Source organism: Cervus elaphus, chromosome 11, assembly GCF_910594005.1.
Source record: "Cervus elaphus chromosome 11, mCerEla1.1, whole genome shotgun sequence".
Lineage (NCBI taxonomy): Eukaryota > Metazoa > Chordata > Mammalia > Artiodactyla > Cervidae > Cervus > Cervus elaphus.
This window is the reverse complement of record NC_057825.1, coordinates 59,000,794-59,025,369: the sequence shown is the minus strand read 5'-3', so window position 1 is coordinate 59,025,369 and position 24,576 is coordinate 59,000,794. Positions and strand designations below refer to the sequence as shown.

The 24,576-nt window shown below is 52.2% G+C and overlaps 1 protein-coding gene across 2 annotated transcripts in view; it reads left to right on the top strand.

Moving 5' to 3' along the window:
• UXS1 (UDP-glucuronate decarboxylase 1) overlaps positions 1 to 24,576 on the top strand; it is a 57,378-nt gene that overhangs the window by 20,011 nt on the left and 12,791 nt on the right. For both annotated transcript variants that reach the window (XM_043917879.1, XM_043917878.1), the window contains exons 6-9: positions 10,612 to 10,792; positions 20,457 to 20,561; positions 22,805 to 22,864; positions 24,405 to 24,526. In XM_043917879.1, coding sequence (XP_043773814.1) covers positions 10,612 to 10,792; positions 20,457 to 20,561; positions 22,805 to 22,864; positions 24,405 to 24,526 — 468 coding nt within the window. The remainder of the gene's footprint in view (positions 1 to 10,611; positions 10,793 to 20,456; positions 20,562 to 22,804; positions 22,865 to 24,404; positions 24,527 to 24,576) is intronic.

Below are 24,576 nucleotides of genomic sequence, written 5' to 3'. Positions count from 1 at the left end.
TTCTTGTTCCTCTAGGCATATATACACTTGGGAGAGGACTTAGCGGGTTGTGTGGTTACCCTGTGTTTAACTTTTTGAAGAAATGTGAAACGGTTCCCAGAACAGTGGTCTTAAAAAACCTTTTCAGGTTCACAGACCACCTTGATGAATATGCTGGGGGCTTTCTCGGCTAGTGGTTGCCTTGTTAAACATGAACACAAATTCACCAGTGAAAGAACCCCAGTGTGGGTATCGTGTAGGAAAGTGTGTCCCAGGAGACTGGCACCTTTGTGTTTGAGCCAGTGCCAGCTGTGTTGAGATGTGATACACCCTGAGGTGTATATTTCAGTAGTTCTAGCATGTCCACAATTGTGCAGCCATTACTGGCTTCAGAACATCTTGTCCCCAAAGACACCCCAAGCCCATGAGCAGTCATTCTCCATTCCCCCAGCCCTGCCACCCCGAGGCAACCGTGGGGTTACTTTCTGTCTGTGGACATTTGTCAACTCTGGGTGCTTCTACAGATGGAATAATGCATAATTTGGCCTTTTGTGACTGACTGCTTTCACTTAGTGTTTTTAAGATTTATTCATGTTGCAGTGGGCTTCCGAGGTGGCTCAGTTTTAAAGACTCCACCTGCCAATGCAGGAGACATAGGTTCAATCCTTGGGTTGATTGCAAAGATCCCCTGGAGAAGGAAATGGCAACCCACTCCAGTATTCTTGTCTCAGAAATCCCATGGACAGGGGAGCCTGGTGGGCTACAGTCCATTGGTTTACAAAGAGTCAGACACAATTTAGTGACTAAAGAAACCAAAATAGAAATTCTCTTGGTAAATAGAAACACAGTTGATTTTTGTATTTTCTTAATGTCTTGCAGCCATGCTGAATTCACTGATGAGTTCTAATAGTTTTAAGTAGATTCCTTAGTATTTTCATGTAGGTCATGTTACCTGTAAATACGGGTGGTTTAGCTTCCACCTTTTAAATATAGATGCATTGTATTTCACTTTCTTGCCGAATTGTCCTTGCTGGAATCTCTAACACTTGATGCTGAATAGAAGTGAGAGGAGCAGACCTCCTTGTCTTGTTCCTGATCTCAGGGGAGAGGTTTCAGCCTTTCACCATTGAATATGGTGTTACTGTGGGTTTTTAGAGGTGCCTTTATCAGGCTAAGGAATTTCCCTTCTCTTCCTAGTTTATTCATTTTGCAACCCATCTTGCATACCCAGGATAAATCTCAGCTGATTACCATGTATAATCCTTTTTCATATCTTGCTGGATTTGATTTGCTAGTATTTTGATAATTCCTATGTCTGTGTTTATAGGAGCTATTGGTCTGTAGCTTTCCTTTCTTGTGATGTCTCTTCCTAGTTTTTGTGTCAGAGGTATAATGGCTTTGTATGATAAGTGAGGTAGTGTTTCTTCCTCTTCTCCTTTTTGGGAAAACTTTGTGTAGATTTGATGTTAAATTGACCTTTGAACAACATGGGTTTGAGCTGCACTGGTGGATTTCTTTTCAGTGTATATGCACTACAGTACTTGACTTACAGGTGACTCAGGGGTAAAGAATCCGTCAGCCAATGCAGGAGATGTGGGTTTGATTCCTGAGTCGGAAGATCCCTTGGAGCAGGAAATGGCAACCCACTTCAGTATTCTTGCTTGGGAAATCCCATGGACAGAGGAGCCTGGTGGGCTACAGTCCATGGGGTTGCAAAAGAGTTGGACACAACGTAGTGACTAAACAACAGATACAAGACTGTAGCCCACCAGGCTCTTCTGTCCTTGGGATTTTCCAAGCAAGAATACTGGAGTGGGTTGCCATTTCCTTCTACAGGCTGCTGTCTGTGGGGTTCACAGAGTTGGACTTGACTTAGTGACTGAACAACAACAATAGTACTTACTACACGGTCTGTGGTTAGTTGAATCTGCAGATGTGGAACCACAGATGTGGATGGCCCACTGTAAAATTACCTTGGATTTTCCAGTGTGTGGTGGTTTGGCACCCCTGACTGTTCAGTTGTTTGAGGGTCAAATGTAATTCTTCTTTAAATGTTTGGTGAAGTTCACCAGAGAAGCCATCTGCACTTGGGCTTAATTCAATCTCTTGTTATAAATCTACGCAGTTTTCTGTTTCTTCTTGAGTTAGTTTTGGTAGTTTCTATCTTTCTAGGAATTCATTGCTTTGGCTGCATACTCTTAAGTTTTGGCAGTGCTGTTTCTTCTTTGTCATTCATGTCAAAGTATTTTCTAATTTACCTTATAATTTACTGTTTGATCCATTAGCCTAAACACTTGTGGATTTCTCAGATTTGTCACTGAGGTCTAACTTCATTCCCTTTTACTCAGAGAACATGCTTTGTATGATTTGAATCCCTTTAAATTTGAGGCTTGTTTAGTGGCCTAGAATATGGTCTGTTCTGGAGAATATTTCCTGTTCTCTTAACAACTTATTGACCAGAGATGTATTAATATGTCTTTTGTTACCCAAATGGTATTGATCTGAGATGTATCAATATTCACTTATATAACAAATTACCTGACACAGGTGGTTTCTACAAAGATCCCCTGGTCAATAATGTGTTAGAAGAACTGTGTATTATACTGCTGTTGAATGGAGTGTTCGAGGGGTATCTGGTAGGTCCAGCTGGCTTGTTGTGCTTTTTGAGTGTTTATTTCCTTTATTTCTGCTGTGCAGTTCTGTGCAGTGTTGAGAATGAGATGTTGATGTTTCCGGTTATTCTTGGTGAATTCTCTGTTTCTCTCTCCAGTTCTTTCAGCTTTGCTTTACATATTTTGTATCTCTGTTGTTAGATGTGTAAATGTTGACAGATTGACTCTCTTATCCTTACAAAAGGCCCCCTCTTTGTCTGTGAACATTTTTTGTTTGAACTTTGTTTTGTCTGGTAGCATTACAGCCGCTCCATCTTCCTTGCTATTTCTGTGACACTGTGTTTTAGATTCTCACGTTCAGCGTGTCGTACCTTTGAGTCGACAGTGACCCCTTTAGACCGTGTGTGCCGTGTCTGCTCAGCTGCTAGCTGTATCCCACTCTTTGTGATCCCACGGGCTGGAGTCCTCCAGGCTCCTCTGTCCCTGGGATTTCCCAGGCAAGAATACTGGCATGGGTTGCCATTTCTTTATAGAATGTTAATCTTTTTATCAGCAAGTCTACTTTCCTTTTTTTGTTCCTGTGGATTTGAATTAACTTTGGTGTCACTTCTTTACTGCAAACAACTTTGCTCTCACCTACCTTCTTTGTTTTATTGTTGTCAAATATGTTTCTACATTTTATAAGGATAAATAACACAGTTTTTTAAGGATAATACATTTTTATAGGGATACATAATACAGTTATATACATATTGTTTTCAGCTGGCTTTTTCTTTTTTCTTGTAGTGCTGAAACTTACATATAACATAAAATTTTTATTTTAATCAGTAAGTATATAGTTCTTTGGCTTTAAGTGTGTCCACAATGCTGTGCTAAGTAGTTTGGTCTTTAAATTGAAAGCATTTCAGAACAGAAGAAAAAAAATGTGATTGTACTGCCTTTTATAGTTAGTTACTCAATTACTTTGTTCTCCCCCTGCCTTCTAGAATCGTTTGCCTTCAGCCTGAAGAATTTAGTGTTTCTTGTATGGCAGGTCTGCTAGCAATGAATTCACTCGTTTCTTATCTTATTTTTGTTTTTTATCTCTAGAAGTCATCTTTGGTGTTTGTAATTCTTGGCTGCAGTTCCTCTCTGCTGCTTCCTCTGTCATTTGTTAGGAAACGTCAGCAGTGAGTCACGGAGTTCCCTGCACTTCGGGGGTCATTTTCTTTGCCTCCTGTTCAGTTTCCTGTGGCCGCAGTAACAATTCCACTGACTCTGTAACTTACATCAGCAGAGACTCCCAGTTCTGGAAGCTGGATGTCTACACCCACACTGTTGGCAGGGCTGTCCTCCCTGGTGGCTCTGGGGGGGACTGTCCCAGGCCTTCCTCTCCCGTGTACTTTGGCTAGTAGTCCCTGAGCCCCCTGCTCTGTGAGACTTCACCCCAGTCTTGGCCTCCACCGCCAAGTATTGCTCTCCCTGTGTCTCATGCTGGACTCGTGGTCCACCCTGCTCCACAGTGACCTCACCTTAACCAGTCACACCTGCAGTGACCCCGTTTCCAAATCACGTCACGTTCTGAGGCTCACAGGACGTACACTTCGCCGGACAGTGTTCAGCCCAACACAGCTGCTTTCAGACTTCACCTTTGTCTCTGGTCGTCATCATTTTTAGTGTGACGTGTCTGCCCGTGACATGTCTACCATGTTTACGTTTTCCTGCTTGGAGCTTGTGGAACCTCTTGAACGTGTGGGTTACCGTGTTTCATCAGTTTTGGGGAGTTTCAGCTATTCTTTCCTTAGTATTTTCCCATTACCTTCATGTTGGGCTGGTCATCGGCACCTCATGTTTGTCACAAGCTCTGCTCACATTCCCGTACAAGTTCTGTCTGTTCTGCATATTGCATAAACCACTTCTGGTTCTGGCTTCCCATTTGCATGTTTGTTCTTCTTCTGGATCCAGATTGTTGACTCTCTGGTGCCTTTTCCTCTTCGGTTACTGCACTTGATGACAGAATCTCCATCCATTTCTGTCTTCCAGCTTTCTTCTCTTTAGTCTCTCTCCACTTCTTCAGCTGGCTTCCTCCAGTTCTTTGCGTATACTTGTGGTGGCTACCTTGGGACCACTGAATCTGACGTGTGGGTCCCACGGGCAGGTTGTTGTCTGGTTGCTGTCCTGTGCATGAGTCCCACATGGCTGTTTCTTTGTGCATCTCGACATTTTTGGTAGAAAACTGGCCACTTTGGGTAGGAGCTGTGGCCGCTCTGGATCCTGTCACCCCTCCCCACCAGGCCTGTTGTATTTTGATTTGTTGGTGTGTTTGTTCAGTGGCCTGGCTGGTCTACGTTGCTGCCATGTTTCCCCTGGAGTGTGAGAGTCTGGTGGCTGCTCATCAGAGCTGCAGTCTCGGGCGTGGACACGGTCACCCTGGAAGGTGGTCCCAGCACAGGCTTTGTCACTGTTTCTTTCCCTGATGGCCCTGTTGAGCCGTTCTCCTTGTGCGGGGTCACAGCAACTGTTAGGCTCCTATAATTGGCCTGTGGTCTGTCCTTTCAGCAGGACCTTACGTAATAAATTGTCCCTTGGTCCTACTCAGCTGAATTCTCGCCCCTTTGGCGCTTTGAGCCAAGCTGTGGAGGTTTGTCCTGAGTCTGGGGGCTCCAGGGTCTCTCCCGGGTCTGCCTGCTGAACCAGCTGTCCTTGTGGGGCTCCAGCCCGTCTCGCTGCTCTCCATCCCAGTCCCCCCTTACGCTTAAACTTTTCCCCCTTTATTCCAAATAAAGTCAGCTCCTTAAGGGACAGCTTTGTTCTCTTTTTTTATTGACTCCTTCTGTCCCCAGGGAACAGTCTCTGAGCCACCTGATGGGAAACCTCTGGAGCTGGAGGAGGGAGTGAACCCAGCTTGCAGGCGGGGAGTGGGGCAGGAGGAGTAGCCCCTGATCTTCTTGCCTCGCCCCTAGGCCACACAGGGGCTGAGCAGGGGTGACCAGGGCCCCAGAGCCACAGCCTTTTGTGGGCGTGGGGAGGAGCTTCTGCTCTAGGGCGCAGGTGGGAGCTGGGTGGGGAAAGGGGCACTTGACCACCAGGCTCAGGGGTCAGCAATCCAGACCAGAGGGGACCAGAAATGAGAAATGCTGGAGGCAGGGTTTGCCCTCCCCAGTGAGATGCCGAATCTTGTCACTGGGAGCCCCTGTTTTTGGCCATCCCTGAGAATCTCACCTTCTCACCTGCTCTGAACTGGTGGAGGCGGGGTGGGGGCGTGGGGGTGGGGGTGGACGGTGAGGCAGTGAGTCGGCTGGGGCTCCTGTGTCCAGACTGAACTTTAGTGGATTTTCTTGGATAATGGTTTCTTCATCTGCCATTTACCTTAGGACAAAATCCAAAGACTTAAATACTGGGTTCTGGAGTTAGTTTTCACCAGTTGTGGTTGTCTAGTTTGATCAGGTATGTGGAGCACCTGATTGACCTGTGACCTTGACGTATGAAAGGTTAGGATGCAGGGGTGTCTGTTCATAGCCAACATCTCTGTTGAGGGACCATGTGTCCCGGACACCAGAGTTGACACTTGTGACTTGGAGTTAAACTGCTTCCCCCACACAACCTCTTTTTTTTTTTTTAGAAGTTACAGGAGGTCCCTGCCTGTTCAAGTGGCTCCGTAAATCTCACTGCGAGCAGACTCTGAAGCCTGTGTATACTTGTGTTCTGGGTATTTTCTATCATATCAAAAACGTGCAAGCCTTTAGGCACAGATTAGGAGAGACATCAGTGAAGAGGGCTTCCCAGGTGGAGCTGGTGGTAAAGAACTCACTTGCCAATGCAGGTTAGACATAAGAGATGTTCGATCTAAGACAGCAAGAGGGTCCAGTCCCTGGGTCAGGAAGATCTCTTGGAGGAGGGCATGGCGACCCACTCCAGTATTCTTGCCTGGAGAATCCCATGGACAGAGGAGCCTGGCGGGCTACAGTCCATGGGGTCGCAAAGAGTCGGACATAACAGAAGTGACTTAGCCACACACACATCAGTGAAAAGCTGATTTTCCTAATCTTCCTGCTACCACCCGTCAGAGTGATCAGAAAATCTGACACTCTGTGCTGATATATGAGCCCTGCATAGCCTCTTGGTTCCTGTCACTGCCAGGGGGGATGGTTTTCCTGTCAACGCTGAGCCCTGTGGAATTAATTTCATTTTCCGTACAATTACAGTCAATAGGCTTAGTGTTTTTCACTCTTCACCACCTCATTGGTTAAGCCACATTTCAGAGTCATTTGGTGCCCAAGGCTGGCTACTGAAACTTAAAGCCTTCTGAGTAATTGCTGAAGCCTCAGCACAAAGAAGAGATTTGCTCCAACAGACTTTTTTTTCTTTTTGCTGATGAATTGTGAGGCCTGAGTTTGGGTGCTGACCTGAGCCAGACCCTGCTGGCTCCCACAGGAGTGTGTGGGGCTGAGATCACGGACCGCAGAGGCAAGCAGAGCTGTGCAGGGCCTGATCCGTTCCATCTGTGAGGCCTGAGGAAGCCATCTGAGTGCCAAGCTTCTGCCCTTTCTGTTTCCATTTGAAATGCTTGCCTGAGGGGATGATGAAACATTTTATAACCACCCAGCTGTGTTACATGGTGGCACTAGTGGTAAAGAATCTGCCTGCCAGCTCAGGAGATGTAAGAGATGTGGGCTTAGCCCCTGGGTTGGGAAGATCCCCTGGAGAACAAAATGGCAACCCACTACAGTATTCTTGCCTGGAGAATCCCATGGACAGAGGAGCATGGCAGGCTACATACAGTCCATGGGGTCACAAAATGTCAGACATGGCTGAAGCAACCTAGCACACACACATGTAGCTGTGTTACAGAAACCTAAGTACTTGAGATAGAAAGGAATTATTCCAGAAAAAATCTTTAATCTATTTTAAGAAAGGCTAAGGTACTTCCTTCTCTAGGGGATCTTCCTGATCCAGGGATTGAACCCATATTTCCTGCTTTGGCAGGCGTTTTCTTTAACACTTCTGAAGCCATGAAATTAAAATCGCTTGCTCCTTGGAAGAAAAGCTATGACCAACCTAGACAGCATATTAAAAAGCAGAGACATTACCAACAAAGGTCCGTCTAGTCAAAGCTATGGCTTTTCCGGTAGTTGTGTATGTATGTGAGAGCTGGACCATAAAGAAGGCTGAGCACCAAAGAATTGTTTTGACCTGTGGTGTTGGAGAAGACTCTTGAGAGTCCCTTGGACAGCAAGGAAGTCACACCAGTCAGTCCTAAAGGAAGTCAGTCCTGAATATTCATTGGAAGGACTGAAGCTGAAGCTCCAATACTTTGGCTACCTGATGTGAAGAACTGACTCGCTGGAAAAGACCTTGATGCTGGGAAGGATTGAAGGCAGGAGGAGAAGGGGACGACAGAGTATGAGATGGTTGGATGGCGTCCCTGACCCAATGGATGTGAGTTTGAGCAGGCTCCTGGAGTTGGTGATGGACAGGGTTGCTGGCTTGCTGCAATCCATGGGATCTCAAAGAGTCAGATGGGACTGAGCAACTGAACTGTAACTGTATTCTTACCTGGGAAATCCCATGCACAAAGGAGTCTGGTGGGCTACAGTCCATATGGTTGCAAAGAGTCGGACATGACTTAGCAACTGAACAGTAACAAAGGTGCTTCACGCAGTTTTTCTTCGCCATTAAGCCTAGTGCGATGTTGGCGGCTGTCCTGTGTGACTTAACACCCTGCTTTTCTGCTGGCTCCCAGGTCTCACCCGGTTACTTTAGGTGCAGAGATAAAGTTGGCATGCCATGGGACATCTTATTTTAGGAAGTGTTTGCATATCGATATAGAGTTACATTAAGAGGGGTTAAATTTCTTCTGAAAAGATGTAATTTTACTAATGTAGAAACTGTGGGAAAATGCGATTAAACAGAGGTAAGACACAATGAAATCTCACCTGAGTCAAGCTCTAAGGGTGAGCCAGATTGGAAGTTAGTAATTTTTCCAGAAAATTGTTCTTACAAATCACTGTGCAGGTGTATAGATGAAAATGTAGGAGCACTGAAGGTAAAATGCACCCCAGACAAGTGGACAGACTGTGGAATCAAGAGGACAGGCTGATGTTGTCTTTCTCAGGGATCCTGGCCCAAAACCCCAGCCCCCAGATGTCGGTTCTCTTCCTGAAGCAAAGGGGAGTAGAATACAGGGTTCCTGACAGAGAACAGGTGCAGCTGATGGGAGACTGAGAGGCTTCTTGGTTGTGCATGTTTTAAACCTTCACATTTGTATTTTCATCTGAGCACATCCTCCGGTGGTGGGCAGGTGGTTCTTCTTGGGCTGGTGTGTCGTTCCCTGCCACAGTCAGCCTTCTCCCCTGTTCCCCAGGCAACTTTGCTCACACCTGGGATAAACACTGGAGAGACACATCAGGTTTTCTATGAACAGAGGACTTCATGCAGAGTAAATGTTTTACAACCACAGACCTAGAGGTTAAGATGCTTTCTCCTTAGGTAAAAAGTGCATGTTCTCTCTACTGTTAATTCTTTCACTTTGGAACAGGAGGGTGACAGGAATGTGAATTTTGAAGGAGGAGAAGGTGAGATGGGTCACCAGGATGAGCAGAGAATGTATTTTCCATCAGTTTATTATTTTCGCTCCTACCCTCCAAAAACAAAATGCGCTTTACCTAGCCCCCTCTGCTTACATTATCTGGATCAAGTCTTTTTATCAGTTAAATTTTTTTTTCAGTCATAATTGCCTTTTCCCATTTGCTGGGTGTCTGTTTTAGAAGCACATTCCTGGTGATCTCTGGCCTCCGGTGGTCATTCAAAGCTGCCCCACTTCTGTTCGGCTGGGTCTCTGACAGCGCATAACCAAACAGTGCAACTTACTTACGTCGGGCCTTGGTCTGCACACGTTATCTACTGCTTCTTATTTTGTTCTTGTGAACAGCTTGAAAGGGCGTAGCTTTTTATGAGGTTTCTGAGTCCAATTTAAACATGACATCCTTCTTTTTGGTAGTTCACCAAATAGACGCATGTTCTGGTCACTTTTTACAAAAGTGATTCTAAAAGAATTAGAATCCCATCAGTGATGCTAACGGAGAAGGCAATGGCACCCCACTCCAGTACGCTTGCCTGGAAAATCCCATGGACAGAGGAGCCTGGTAGGCTGCAGTCCACGGGGTCGCTAAAAGTTGGATACAACTGAGCAACTTCACTTTCACTTTTCACTTTCATGCATTGGAGAAGGAAATGGCAACCCACTCCAGTATTCTTGCCTGAAGAATCCCAGGGACAGAGGAGCCTGGTGGGCTGCCGTCTATGGGGTCGCACAGAGACGGACACGACTGAAGCGACTTAGCAGTAGCAGTGATGCTAAGCGTCCCACCCATATAAAACAAGGATCTTTTAGTAATGTCAGGTTCTCCGTCGAAGAGTGCACTTTGAACTCATAACTGCTACTTTCCATATAACTTACTAGCTGCAGTTTGGATTTCCAGGCTGCCTAGACCTATACAGGTCCAACTCCCTGCTCTGGAGCCACAGGACCCGAACCTCCACAGCCTGCCTTCACACACCCTCCCCTGCCCACACATACAGCCTCTTGCTCTCACACACCCTCCCCTGCCCGCACACACAACCCCCTCCCCGCACACACCCTCACCTAGCCACACACACCCCCCTGCCCACACACACACTCTCCCCTGCCCCCACACACACCCCTGCCCACACACAACCTTCCCTGCCTTCACACCCCCTCCCCTGCCCACACATACAGCCCCTTGCTCTCACACCCCCTCCCCTGCCCACACATACAGCCCCTTGCTCTCACACACCCTCCCCTGCCCACACATACAGCCCCTTGCTCTCACACACCCTCCCCTGCCCGCACACACAACCCCCTCCCCGCACACACCCTCACCTAGCCACACACACCCCCCTGCCCACACACACACCCTCCCCTACCCACACACACCCTCCCCTGTTCAGTAGGGGCTACACTGGTACACATCCCTTGTACAGAGTGATCACCGTCCTCTCCTCTCCTGTCCCCACGCAGGTAACTGGGGGCGCAGGCTTTGTGGGTTCCCACCTCACAGACAAACTCATGATGGATGGTCACGAAGTGACCGTGGTGGACAACTTCTTCACCGGCAGGAAGAGGAACGTGGAGCACTGGATCGGCCACGAGAACTTTGAGCTGATCAACCACGACGTGGTGGAGCCACTGTACATCGAAGGTGAGCGAGGGCTGCTGTGCTGGTTGGTGCCTGGTGGGTGGGCGGGCTCGATGGGGCCCCCGGATGGGTGGCTGACTCGGTCATGTTGAGTCCCTGTCTGGTTTTGGAAAGTCTCACCACATCTCGGGCACTACCCTGGCCTCTGTGATGGAGACTGGATTGGGGAGCGGTCTGGATTCCCTGTTACATGGCTGTCGATCTGATATTTACAGCAGGGCAGGAATGTTCTTCTGTGGGACAAGCATTCTGTGGGACTGTTTTGGTCTGTTTGTCTCCCGGGCTGGCATGCTGTGTGGGTTTTTACAGGGTCCCAGGGGTACCACTTGATCTTCATCTCCCCAGCAGAGGTCTACCAGCTTCTTCTCAGCACACATCTTGTTATTTTCAAGTGTGACCACTGTGGTTTATTCTGATTTCCTATTTCCAGTGGGAAAGTAGCTTTTGTCTGGACTCAGGACGGGGTGGTCCATGTGCAGGAGGAGCTTATAACTGGAGTGGCTTGAGTCTGGGCGGGCGCAGTAGCCTCTGGGCCCCCTTGTGGTGATGAGTTATGAAATGGTCAAACAGGAAGCCTTCTTGTCACAGGGGTTGCAACAGAGGCCTCTGCATTGTCAGGGTTAGAGGATTGGGAAAGAAAGTTGTTGCTTTGGAAGAAATTGTAATCACTGAAATAACTTAATCAGATTGTCTATGGCCTTAAAAGAATTCTGGATTTTACCCACCACAGCGTTTAAGTTTTTGATGTTGAATCTACCCTGCAGACTGGCTCTGGAAGCAGTAAAGTGAATTATTCTCCCCCTACCCCACCCCCCAACCCATTCAGGACATGGGAGGTTTCTGAAAAGCCAGGCCCAGTGGAGGGTGTGTGCAGTTTGTGGGGTGGACGCCAGGCCGCCGGGACGGTGGTCGCTGAGCTGTGGCTGGGGACGTCACCTTGGACACAGGCAGATGTCTGTCCCAGGAGAGGGCCCTAGGGACAGGACAGTAGGCGGTGATCCTGAAGGGAGGGGGAGCCCCTCGGAAGATGAGCTGGAAGAGGAAGGAACTATCTTCGTGGGCGGGTGGACTTCAGGTTTCTGGTCTGACCGATTGGGAGCCTGGAGTAGCCCCTCCTGTCCTCACAGCTGGGAGATGAGCAGATTGATGGCCGGCAGCCTTTTCTGCTCCTGCAGGGAACAGAGAGCCCTGCCCCCGGGATCCCAAGATGGTGCTGGACACAGAACCCTGACTGGGTGGAAGTGAGTGGGAGCTGCCCGGGGGCTGGGACAGTGTGGACGGGCTGTAAGTCCCAGCCTCAGCTCTGGGGGTCGGGGGCCCTTGTGTTAAGTTTCCCCTCCAGGAGCCCCATGAGGGGGGTTCTCAGTGACAGGTTTCCAGCGAGGGGCCAGGGGGACAAGCCCTCCTAAAAATCCACCCAGAGAACCCAGTTCTCTCCTGAAGGCTCCTCAGGGGAGACCTCCCCCCATAGCCTGCCCAACATGGATGGATGCCGCCAGCCCAGGCTCACAATGAGGAGACCCCATCCTGGGACCCCCCCCCCCCCCGCCGCCTCACTCCCCACGCCCCTCAGTGGAGACCCCAAGGACAACAGGTGCACCAGAGGAATCCCAGGGCCCCGGGCCTAGGTAAGGAAGAGTCTCTAGGGAAACCCAGGGACAATCAGACCACACCAAGGTCCCAGGGGGTCAGCTCTGACCCCGAGGGCTGCAGGGCAGCGAGCGCAGCTTGTGTCTAGCCTGTTTATCCCCACTGTTCCTGGTGCGTGGTGCACGTCCACGGTACAGACTCAGTCTGAAGAGGCAAAGCCAGCATCAGACCTGGAGCAGACGTAGCAGGGACATGGAGTTACCAGAATGACTGTTTAAATACCTCTGATCCATGTGCAGAGGACACGGATGGGTAAAGTGGAGTCGGCAGAGATGGGAGGGTCACAGGGGCTGAGAGATAGAATGTCATGGTCAGGGGGTTAAGAGTCTGGCCTTCTATGCAGGGGACACAGGTTTGATCCCTGATCTGGGGAGCTCCCACATGCTGCAGAGCAGCTAAGTCTGACCATCCACAAAGACCAGAAATAATTAAATAACTAAAAGGCAAGAAATAATTAAAAATAAACAAAATTTTTAAAAGTTACATAGAAGAGAATCTTAATTTTTTCTCCCCTTTCAAAAGATGATTCTTTCCTAGTGATAAAAGTAATACACAGATGCTACAGAACATTTGGAAAAGTATAAAAAAGAAAATAGAAAATTAATCCTCTTATCCAAAAATGCTCTCTCTGTTTTTATTAACATCTAATCATTTTTTCTTTAAATGTGATCTTTTTAGATTAAATGTATGGTTAATAGGCAATATAAATTATATGGTTCAATTTTTTTAAAAAAAATTAAAAAGAAATTCCTTAAAAAGTCTTCCTCTTGCCTCTGCCTGCCACCTCACTCCAGGAGACTGCTCTTAACATTCACTCATCTGCAGTTTCCTTCTGTGACCCAGTTAAAACAAGCAGGTATTCATGATTCTTCCCCACGGTAGAGAAAGTAGCATTTTTTGTGTTGCTCTGAATTTTTTCCCCCTTGCTTTTTGTATCCTGGTGATCTTTCTGTATCATTCACGCAGTGCTACTTCATTATTATTTTGTTTATTATTATTTTCATTTTTGTGGCACTTAGTCGTGTTCTGTTGTGCGGCTGCACCAGGTCTTTTTACAGAGACTTGTCTCCCCCCTACTCTGTGCTGTTCGCATCTCCCCATGGCGTGGACATAGCACAGCTTCGGACCCCATGCGGCTGGGGGCGGGGCTTGTTTGCCGCATGTGGCCGTCCAGGAAGTGGACGTGGCTCGGGAAGTGCCCAGTACGGATGTGAGGTCACTGCTGTCATCACCTGGGATGTGTGTAGCCTGTGACTCCCCAGAGCTTCCCTGAGAGCTTGTCCCCTCGCTTCATGGGCAGCGTGTCTGCAGAGAAGGAAGCAGGCAGAGAGGCCCTGGTGGCTGGGGAGCTGGGTCCTGGCCCTGACGGCGCCCTGGGAGGACATCCAGGGGCCCAGAGCCACGGGCAGATGACGGTAGCGACCCCGATGTGCACTGCTGTGTCCTGGCACTGTTGGCACATCTTTGTGGTGGACACTGCTAGTTCTCTGAACATGTGTGTCGGGTGGGATGTTAGCCCTGCGTGCTGAGCCCTTTCTGTTAGTGCCTTGTACCAGGCGGAGGAATCCAAGGGGAGACCTGGGCGGGGGGAGTTGTCAACACCTGACCGTCCCCCCGACCCCGCAACTCTGCCAGGTGACGGTAAGAGGTGGGACTGAAAACAGCATTTGCTGAGAGCTTTGGGTCCGTGTTTCTGTGGGCCTTTGAAGAGTGCCCCTCAGATTGGAATGTTTCTGTAGAATTATATTCAGTAGTTTAGAAATTTTCCCACTTACAGTGATGGTGCAAGTGTAAGCATTGAACGCAGAGGCTGTGGAGCTCAGAGACCCTCCGTGTACCATGGAATTCCTCCAGGGAAGCCAGGACGTTGGGTGCCGCCTTTTATCGTTGTGGGGGGCGGGGGGCATGCCAGCTGGTGGCTGATCCGGGGCTGGGCCAGGCCTCAAGCAGGCAGCCTCCCCTTGGCATTAAGTCAGTATTATTTGATACGAAGTCAAGGCACAATCCCACTCTTAATTTTCCATGCCAAGAGAAATTTGGTCTTTACACTTTGAAAAGTTGTGTATCTTCCTTTTTTTTTTTTTTTTTGTGTCCCCCCCCCCCCCCGGTTGTGTATCTTCTTAAGCCCTGTTTTCCACCACAGATGCTGGTGTCGGGGAGCAGTGGTCAGGCTGTGTGTGCCACGTGGCCATGAGTGGCCGTGACACAGCAGAGGTTTGACACAGGTCACGCAGGGAACTTGGTTAAAAAAAACATGGTAAAAAGAAAAATACTGCAGAAAGATGTAAATATTCTGTCTCTGTGGATTTCCCCTTTGGTAGGAGATAGCACCTGATTTTTTTTTTGGTGTGGATTCTGAGCAGTAATTTTGAATTATCTCAAGAGCAGTTAGTTTTGAGTGCTTTTTTCTTTCTGTATCTATGTCTCACATGTGCAGAATTCATTCATTTGGGGTTAGACTGCCTGAGTTTTCAGAATTCACAGGAGGACCATTGCGCTGTGGCCACCCCACCCTGGGCCCGTCTTCCTCCCAGCATAAAAATAACATGCCCACAGCCTGCCAAGAACACTACTTTGAACCTATTTAAGGAAATTATGCGAGAAAGGAGAACTCAAGTTGGTTTTACTGTTTTAATCATGCTTTAACCTGAGCTCTTTCGGGCTCATTTCTCAAGACTCCTGTTTTCCCAGCTGCCGTTCCGGCGTGCCGGCTATTCATGGGACAGTGTGGCGGGAGAGTCGCTTGGTGGCCGGCAGCCAGCACGGATGGATTGCCACGCCGGTCGCCCTCCCCCGGCTCAGGGGTTTGAACATCATGCTTGTTTGGGTGCAGTGTGCCATGCAGTGGGCAGGCTCTGAGCAATTTTTCCTGGGTGGTGAGAGTTCACCTTGGTTATTAATGCTTCATGGTATCTTCCTAGCACCTCTCATGACTGATTTTTTATGCTTGTTCTGAAGTTTCCCCCACTGTCCTGCCCGTAATTCCTTCTGGGAGACTGTCAGTGACTGGTGAGGGCACTGGGGCCTTACTGTTACAGGCAGGATGTGTCCCCTCTGGAAGGAGACACTGCTTAAGTCAACGTGAGGTCTCGTGTTACAGAGCGTGCCTTTGCCCTCCCAGGAGGGACGGGCGGGCAGTCCTTTGCTCACTGGGTCATCTGTGCGGGGACCCTGCGTGGCTCTCGCCTCTTGGGCCGTCTGTGCGGGGACCCTGCGTGGCTCTCGCCTCTTGGGCCGTCTGTGCGGGGACCCTGCGTGGCTCTCGCCTCTTGGGCCGTCTGTGCGGGGACCCTGCGTGGCTCTCGCCTCTTGGGCCGTCTGTGCGGGGACCCTGCGTGGCTCTCGCCTCTTGGGCCGTCTGTGCGGGGACCCTGCGTGTCTCTCGCCTCTTGGGCCGTCTGTGCGGGCACCCTGCGTGTCTCTCGCCTCTTCGGCCGTCTGTGCGGGGACCCTGCGTGGCTCTCGCCTCTTGGTCCGTCTGTGCGGGGCACCCTGCGTGGCTCTCGCCTCTTGGGCCGTCTGTGCGGGGCACCCTGCCTGGCTCTCGCCTCTTGGGCCGTCTGTGCGGGGACCCTGCGTGGCTCTCGCCTCTTGGGCCGTCTGTGCGGGGACCCTGCGTGGCTCTCGCCTCTTGGGCCGTCTGTGCGGGGACCCTGCGTGTCTTTCGCCTCTTGGGCCGTCTGTGCGGGGACCCTGCGTGGCTCTCGCCTCTTGGGCCGTCTGTGCGGGGACCCTGCGTGGCTCTCGCCTCTTGGGCCGTCTGTGCGGGGACCCTGCGTGTCTCTCGCCTCTTGGGCCGTCTGTGCGGGGACCCTGCGTGGCTCTCGCCTCTTGGGCCGTCTGTGCGGGGACCCTGCGTGTCTCTCGCCTCTTGGGCCGTCTGTGCGGGCACCCTGCGTGTCTCTCGCCTCTTGGGCCGTCTGTGCGGGGCACCCTGCGTGTCTCTCGCCTCTTGGGCCGTCTGTGCGGGGACCCTGCGTGGCTCTCGCCTCTTGGGCCGTCTGTGCGGGGACCCTGCGTGGCTCTCGCCTCTTGGGCCGTCTGTGCGGGCACCCTGCGTGGCTCTCGCCTCTTGGGCCGTCTGTGCGGGCACCCTGCGTGGCTCTCGCCTCTTGGGCCGTCTGTGCGGGGACCCTGCGTGGCTCTCGCCTCTTGGGCCGTCTGTGCGGGCACCCTGCGTGGCTCTCGCCTCTTGGGCCGTCTGTGCGGGGACCCTGCGTGGCTCTCGCCTCTTGGGCCGTCTGTGCGGGGACCCTGCGTGGCTCTCGCCTCTTGGGCCGTCTGTGCGGGGACCCTGCGTGGCTCTCGCCTCTTGGGCCGTCTGTGCGGGGACCCTGCGTGGCTCTCGCCTCTTGGGCCGTCTGTGCGGGGACCCTGCGTGGCTCTCGCCTCTTGGGCCGTCTGTGCGGGCACCCTGCGTGGCTCTCGCCTCTTGGGCCGTCTGTGCGGGCACCCTGCGTGGCTCTCGCCTCTTGGGCCGTCTGTGCGGGCACCCTGCGTGGCTCTCGCCTCTTGGGCCGTCTGTGCGGGCACCCTGCGTGGCTGTCGCCTCTTCGGCCGTCTGTGCGGGGACCCTGCGTGTCTCTCGCCTCTTGGGCCGTCTGTGCGGGGACCCTGCGTGGCTCTCGCCTCTTGGGCCGTCTGTGCGGGGACCCTGCGTGGCTCTCGCCTCTTGGGCCGTCTGTGCGGGCACCCTGCGTGGCTCTCGCCTCTTGGGCCGTCTGTGCGGGCACCCTGCGTGGCTCTCGCCTCTTGGGCCGTCTGTGCGGGCACCCTGCGTGGCTGTCGCCTCTTCGGCCGTCTGTGCGGGGACCCTGCGTGTCTCTCGCCTCTTGGGCCGTCTGTGCGGGGACCCTGTGTGGCTGTCGCCTCTTGGGCCGTCTGTGCGGGCACCCTGCGCGTCTCTCGCCTCTTGGGCCGTCTGTGCGGGCACCCTGCGCGGCTCTCGCCTCTTGGGCCGTCTGTGCGGGGACCCTGCGCGGCTCTCGCCTCTTGGGCCGTCTGTGCGGGCACCCTGCGCGGCTCTCGCCTCTTGGGCCGTCTGTGCGGGGACCCTGCGCGGCTCTCGCCTCTTGGGCCGTCTGTGCGGGGACCCTGCGCGGCTCTCGCCTCTTGGGCCGTCTGTGCGGGGACCCTGCGCGGCTCTCGCCTCTTCGGCCGTCTGTGCGGGGACCCTGCGCGGCTCTCGCCTCTTGGGCCGTCTGTGCGGGCACCCTGCGCGGCTCTCGCCTCTTGGGCCGTCTGTGCGGGGACCCTGCGTGGCTCTCGCCTCTTGGGCCGTCTGTGCGGGGACCCTGCGTGGCTCTCGCCTCTTGGGCCGTCTGTGCGGGGACCCTGCGTGTCTCTCGCCTCTTCGGCCGTCTGTGCGGGGACCCTGCGCGGCTCTCGCCTCTTCGGCCGTCTGTGCGGGCACCCTGTGCGGCTCTCGCCTCTTCGGCCGTCTGTGCGGGCACCCTGCGTGGCTCTCGCCTCTTGGGCCGTCTGTGCGGGCACCCTGCGCGGCTCTCGCCTCTTGGGCCGTCTGTGCGGAGACCCTGCGTGTCTTTCGCCTCTTGGGCCGTCTGTGCGGGGACCCTGCGTGTCTCTCGCCTCTTGGGCCGTCTGTGCGGGCACCCTGCGTGTCTCTCGCCTCTTGGGCCGTCTGTGCGGGGACCCTGCGTGGCTCTCGCCTCTTGGGCCGTCTGTGCGGGGACCCTGCGTGTCTCTCGCCTCTTGGGCCGTCTGTGCGGGGACCCTGCGTGGCTCTCGCCTCTTGGGCCGTCTGTGCGGGCACCCTGCGTGTCTCTCGCCTCTTCGGCCGTCTGTGCGGGGACCCTGCGTGGCTCTCGCCTCTTGGGCCGTCTGTGCGGGGACCCTGCCTGGCTCTCGCCTCTTGGGCCGTCTGTGCGGGCACCCTGCCTGGCTCTCGCCTCTTGGGCCGTCTGTGCGGGGACCCTGCCTGGCTCTCGCCTCTTGGGCCGTCTGTGCGGGGACCCTGCGCGGCTCTCGCCTCTTGGGCCGTCTGTGCGGGGACCCTGCCTGGCTCTCGCCTCTTGGGCCGTCTGTGCGGGGACCCTGCGTGTCTCTCGCCTCTTGGGCCGTCTGTGCGGGCACCCTGCGCGGCTCTCGCCTCTTGGGCCGTCTGTGCGGGGACCCTGCGTGTCTCTCGCCTCTTGGGCCGTCTGTGCGGGCACCCTGCGCGGCTCTCGCCTCTTCGGCCGTCTGTGCGGGGACCCTGCGCGGCTCTCGCCTCTTGGGCCGTCTGTGCGGGGACCCTGCGCGGCTCTCGCCTCTTGGGCCGTCTGTGCGGGGACCCTGCGCGGCTCTCGCCTCTTGGGCCGTCTGTGCGGGGACCCTGCGTGGCTCTCGCCTCTGGTTACTGTAAGCAATGCTGCTGGGCACGGGCGAGCGCGAGTGTCTCTCTGCGACTCTGCTCTTTCATTCCCTTGGCTGTAGTCCCAGGAGTGAAATGTCGTCCTATGTTGATTCCATTTCTAATATTCTGAGGGAAGGCCCCACTGTTCCCATGGTGGCTGCAGGGTTTGCATTCCCACCAGCAGTGCACAAGGGCTCCAGTTTCTCCACATCCTTGAAGACAGCTTTTGTTACTTGTGGGGAGGGGGGGTTTGGTAGTAGACATCCTGATCCATGTGAGGCAATACCTCAGTGTGGTCTTGATTTGCGTGTTTCTGTTAAGTGACATTGAATGTTTCTTCATACACTTATTAGCCATTTGTGTATCATCTTTGAAGATGTATCAATATATTCAATGTTTGCATCTTTTAAGTTGGTTGATTTTGTGTTGTTCATTTTAAGAGTTCTTTATGTATTCTGAATATTAGCTTATCACATATAATTTGCGAGTATTTTCTCCTATTCTGTAGGCTGTCTTTACTTTGTTGATGGTGTCTTTTGATCCTGGCAGAATGTTCGACCTAGTCTCATTTGTCTATTTTTGCTCTGTTTCCTTTACTTTTGGTGTCAAATTCAAGAAATCTTTCCTAAATTCAGTGTCATGCAGCTTTTTCCCTGTGTTTTCTTCTGGGAGTTTTATTCCTTTAAGTCTTGTATTTAGGCTCTTAGTCTGTTTCGAGTTGGTTTTTGTGTGTGGTGTAAGATCAGGGTCCAGTGTCATTCTTTTGCACGTGGATGTGCAGTTTTCCCAACACCATTTGTCAAAGAGACTATCCGTTCTCCACTGTGTGGCTCAGCACCCTTGTCAGAGATCGTGTGTACACAGAGGGTTTATTTGTGAGCTGTCTACTCCAATCCTTTGGTCTCTATGTCTTTATACCAGTAACACACCCTTTTGTTACTGTAGCTTTGTATTGTGTTTTGAAATCAGAAAATGCGAGTCCTTCAACTTTGCACTTCTTCAAAGTTATCTTGGCTATTTGGACACCCTTGAGAGTTTCCATATGAATGTTGTTTTCAATTTTTATTTATTCATTCATTTCTGGGGTCGAGGGCACAGATATTAAAGCATTACCTCTGTGCCAGGGGAGTCATGTGGGATCCAGACGTTTTTGCTATTCATGGCTTTGAAACCACCTCTAGATCTGGTGTTTATATGCAGGATAAGTAGAAACAGAGCAAAAGCTCTCTCATCTCCCACACTTTCCTACCCTTTGTGTCAGATTTGTTTTTATAAACTTAAAATATTGCTCATTTTGATATTCATGCTTCTCTCCGTGTCTGAGAACTCAGTCTGCCTTCCAGTCTGAGCACTTCATCCAGATAGATCTTCTCAGGGAGCAGTCCACTTGGCGATCAGACCGATTCTAGGTAGAGGGGAACAGGGCACATGAGGGGCCCTGGCATGCTCTTGTTCCAGGTGATCAGACTTTGTTTCTGTTTAAAGTTCTTCCAGTCTCATATATGTGAACTAGTTTCTAAGGAGAATGAAAGGTGATGAGTAGAATTTCGGTGAAAGATACCTGAGCACTGTTTTCACACAGTCCAATTCTGAGAGGTCTGCATTTTCCAGTGTTTTCCCTGAAAGTAACAGGTGTGTTTTGCCTCCCACCACCCCTCACAGTGGACCAGATCTACCACCTGGCCTCTCCTGCCTCACCTCCCAACTACATGTACAATCCCATCAAGACACTGAAGACCAACACCATCGGAACACTAAACATGCTGGGTGAGTCATTCCCTCATCCTGCAGGCCATCAGGGTGTCGGGACCAGGCGTTGGATCCTGTCAGTTCTGTTCTTCAGCGCCCCCTTCCCCATGCATGCTCTCAGGGTGACTGGATTTGCCGTCACAACTCATCATGGGGGTCCATCGCTGTGGGAATCAGTCTGCATTGCCTCAGTGACATCCCCTGCCTTCCAAGTGGCCGCCTGCCCCTCCTGCACTTCCCCTACTTGTGGCATGCGTGCCTTGGGGCTGGAAGGGGCACTGTAGGCTCTGATGTGAGGTGGGGCGTGGGCTGGGCCCACAGCATTGGGGATGGGAGAGCCTCCTCGTGGGGTTGAGGAAACTAAGCTCCAGACTGACTGCAGGCCTCACCCTGGAAGTGGAAGGTGAGCGTGAGCACCGCCCCAGGTGGCCATGTTTGAGCCCACAGACAAATCCAGAGCGTGGACCACGTGCACTTGGGTGGTTGAGGTCAGAGGCGCTTCCGTTCCCATGGGTTTAAAGACCAAGGGTTTTGATTAGGTGTGAAGTGAAGAGAGGAACCACTTCTTTAAATGTCAAGTGAAAAGTGGATTTAATTATGGAATATTTAAAGCAGATTTTGTAACTGGGTTTGGGAAACAGCCCTGCATTTCAATTTGAGAAAGGGGCAGCGGGGAGGGGAGCGCGGTCTCTTAGAGAAAACCTTCGGGGCAGCAGGCTCTGCGGGAAGTGAAGGACGCTTTCTCTAACTCAGAGAGGGCACTGGTGCCTGACCATCAGGTGCATGTGGTGGAGACGCCCTGTTCTTAGCACTGCACGCACCTGCCCCCAGCTCTCTCCAACCCCCCACCCCGCCTCCACGTGGAGCTGGAGGCAGTGCAGAAACAGCTACCATGCTCACTATATTTAGAAAGAGGACCTTCCTCCCACCTGTTACAGGATGCTCCCTCCTGTCCACTGACAGGGGGTAGGTCAGATGAGGTTACACTCGGGTACTTGGTGACCATGGGGGATGGAGAGGTTCCCACAGCTGATGCCCTGAAATGCCCTTAGAGCAGGGGCCCCAGGTACTGGTCCATGACCTGTTAGGAACCAGGCCGCACAGCAGGAGGTGAGCAGCGAGTGAAGCTTCGCTGTATTTACAGCCACTCCCCATCACTCACATTTCTGCCTGAGCTCTGCTTCCTATCAGGTCAGGGGCAGCATTAGATTCTCATAGGAGCACAAACCCCACTGTGAACTGCACATGCAAGGAACCTAGGTTGAGAGCCCCTTATAAGACTCCACTGCCTGTTGATCTCAGGTGGAGCTGAGGCGATGATGCTAGTGCTGGGGAGCAGCTGCAGTTACAGAGTATCACTGACAGAGAGGTCTGACTGCAGAGACCAGAATAAATCAGCTGCAGACTCATGTCTGAACCCTGCCAGTGAGTGGCAAGTGACAGCTAAGCTGCATCTGGCAAAGTGTGTAATTATTTTACTATATATCACAGTGTAATAATAATAGAAATAAAGTGCACAATAAATGTAATGTGCTCGAACTGTCCCCAGACCATCCCCCTACCCCTGCCGCGTCTTTGGAATAATTGTCTTCCATTAAACCGGCCTCTGGTGCCCAAAAGGTTAGGGGCTGCTGTCTTAGAGCTTGACCAGAGCTTGGCAGGTGACAATACTCTAGTCCATTTTTGCTGGGAGGGGTGAAGGCAAGAAGGGGTCAGAGCTGGACACAGACATGGCCAGTTACTTTGGAGAAGATACTGCGGAAGCTGGACCTCAAAGGAAAGAGGGAGTGGGGCAGAGGTACCTGAACAGGAGACGGTCTTGGGCACAGTTGGAGGTCCCGGGGCACGTGGGGAGCAGAGGAGGGAAGGCTGACCATCAAGGGAGAGAGTGGCAGGGTTCGAAGGACCTTGCCCTCTGCCTGCGAGGGTGGGGGTAGTTACCTGATGGGGTGCTGGTTGCCACGTTCAGGTAAAGGGATCTTTATAAAATTACCCACGTCATACCTTATAATAAAGTCCACAGGCTGTGCGTTTGGCCCTGTTCACAGTCACACATGTCCAGCTAACTGCCGTGTTTCTGGGAGTTCATTTGTGCTTTTCTTACAGTTTAAATTTAGATTCCAAAATAGATGCAGTAAGAGTGGATAACTTATAATGCCCGGATGGCCAGATACCATTTATACCAAAACATTCCTTAAATTGGCTACACGCTTGTTTTCCTTGTTCCTTGAAGCTGACAGTGTCCTGTCATGTTTCCGCAGGGCTGGCAAAGCGCGTTGGGGCCCGTCTACTCCTGGCCTCCACCTCAGAGGTGTACGGAGGTGAGTGGGTATAACTCCAGCCCCCTGGACAGCTGGCTCCTGTCACAGCAGGGGGAGAAGGACCAGTGAGTCTAGACTCGTTTCCAGAAGGTCCGCCTGGCTGTTCCTCTGCAGTGGGCAGCAGCCAAGGGGTTCCCTCCTCCGGGTGGGATGAGCCTTTTTCTCCTGCTGAAGGACCTCCCCCTACCAGGACTGGGTTATGTCACCTTGCCAACGATCAGCGGCCACTTAAAAATCCACAGAAGTGTCTTTGCTCCAGAGGCACCTCAGGAGTCAGATCATGGAGGCTTCGCTGGTTTAGCCAGAGGGTTTGCTCTTTAGTGAAACCAGCACCCCCATCCCCTCCACTCTCCAAACCCCGGAAGCTCAGGGGTCAGGAGACAGATGGTGGGGAAACAAATGTGTGCTGGTTGCCTCCGCTGTTTTAGGGTAGGTTCTGAGAGAGCCTTAAGTAGGTGGAGCTAGAAAGCCCTGGCACCTGCTTTGCCCTGCCCACCCCAAACCTTGAGGAAGCGAGCGTTCAGAGGGAGCTGAGGGCTCCGTCCACTCGGGCTCCTGCCCAGCCCCGCCTGCAGACGCAGGGTGCTGGAGAACCACTTAGTGGATGCAGCAGAGGCCGGATGCTAATGCAGTGTGATTTTCTCCAGGCGTTGCTGTCACGGCCGGGGAGTGAGAGGGCAATGTGGGAAGAGATGCCTTTTAAAAAAATAAATAAGGGAACCAAGTGAAAAAAATCACAGAAGCTGAAGTTCTGATGACGCGGCTCTGCTCTTTGCCTCCACTGGCAAGGCAGAGCACCCCCACAACTCTGAAGTCCAGGCAGCGCCCTGCCTCCCGCCAGCTCCTGGAAGGGGCGTTGAGAGGTGCTTGGCAGTCCCCACGCGGTACCAGGAGGCCTTTTGTATCATGTGTCCCAGAAGCATATGTCCCAGAAGCAGTGAGGCCATGTCCTTGTTCCTGTCTCGGTGTCCTGATGGTCCCTATCCTGCCCTGGATGTCTTTTCCACGACCCCCTACTACCCTCACCTAGCATCTTGCCTCTGATGTCAGCTTGTGAGTGATGTTGGGGTGATTCTCAGAGGTCCCCAGGTCTGCTCCAACAGTGGTGCCTGCAGGCACCCCCATCTGGTGTGCCGGCCCCCCCGATGCTGAAGGGGGGACGGGTTTGAGATGATGTGTCCCCTGCACCCTCACTGCTGTAGTAGCAAAGTGGCTTTGTGAGGGGGTGAAACTGGGTCGTGAACCTCTGGCATTTCTACCCCATCAGTGCCAGCTGAGGAGCAGGTGTCTGTGCCCCCCCTTTTCTGTTGGTCCTCTGAGGCATTCAGGGCCTCTCTGTGGGTGTCCAGCCTACCCCGCCCTTAGCAGAAATCCCGAATCCCCTCTGATAGGTGTCTCTCCAGGTGAGATGCTGATCCTGGTCTTTCCCAAACTCCCTTTTGCATCATCGTTATCCATTGTCTGTAAAATATGTGAACTTGAACAAAGGGAGGTTCTGAAAGCTCTTCCTCTTCCACCACCGCCCCCCTCCCTCCTGCAGACCCTGAAGTCCACCCACAGACCGAGGATTACTGGGGCCACGTGAATCCCATAGGACCCCGAGCCTGCTATGACGAAGGGAAGCGAGTCGCTGAGACCATGTGCTATGCCTACATGAAGCAGGTATCGGGGGCTGGCGGTGTAGACAGGTCACTGTGCTGGATCGAGTACAG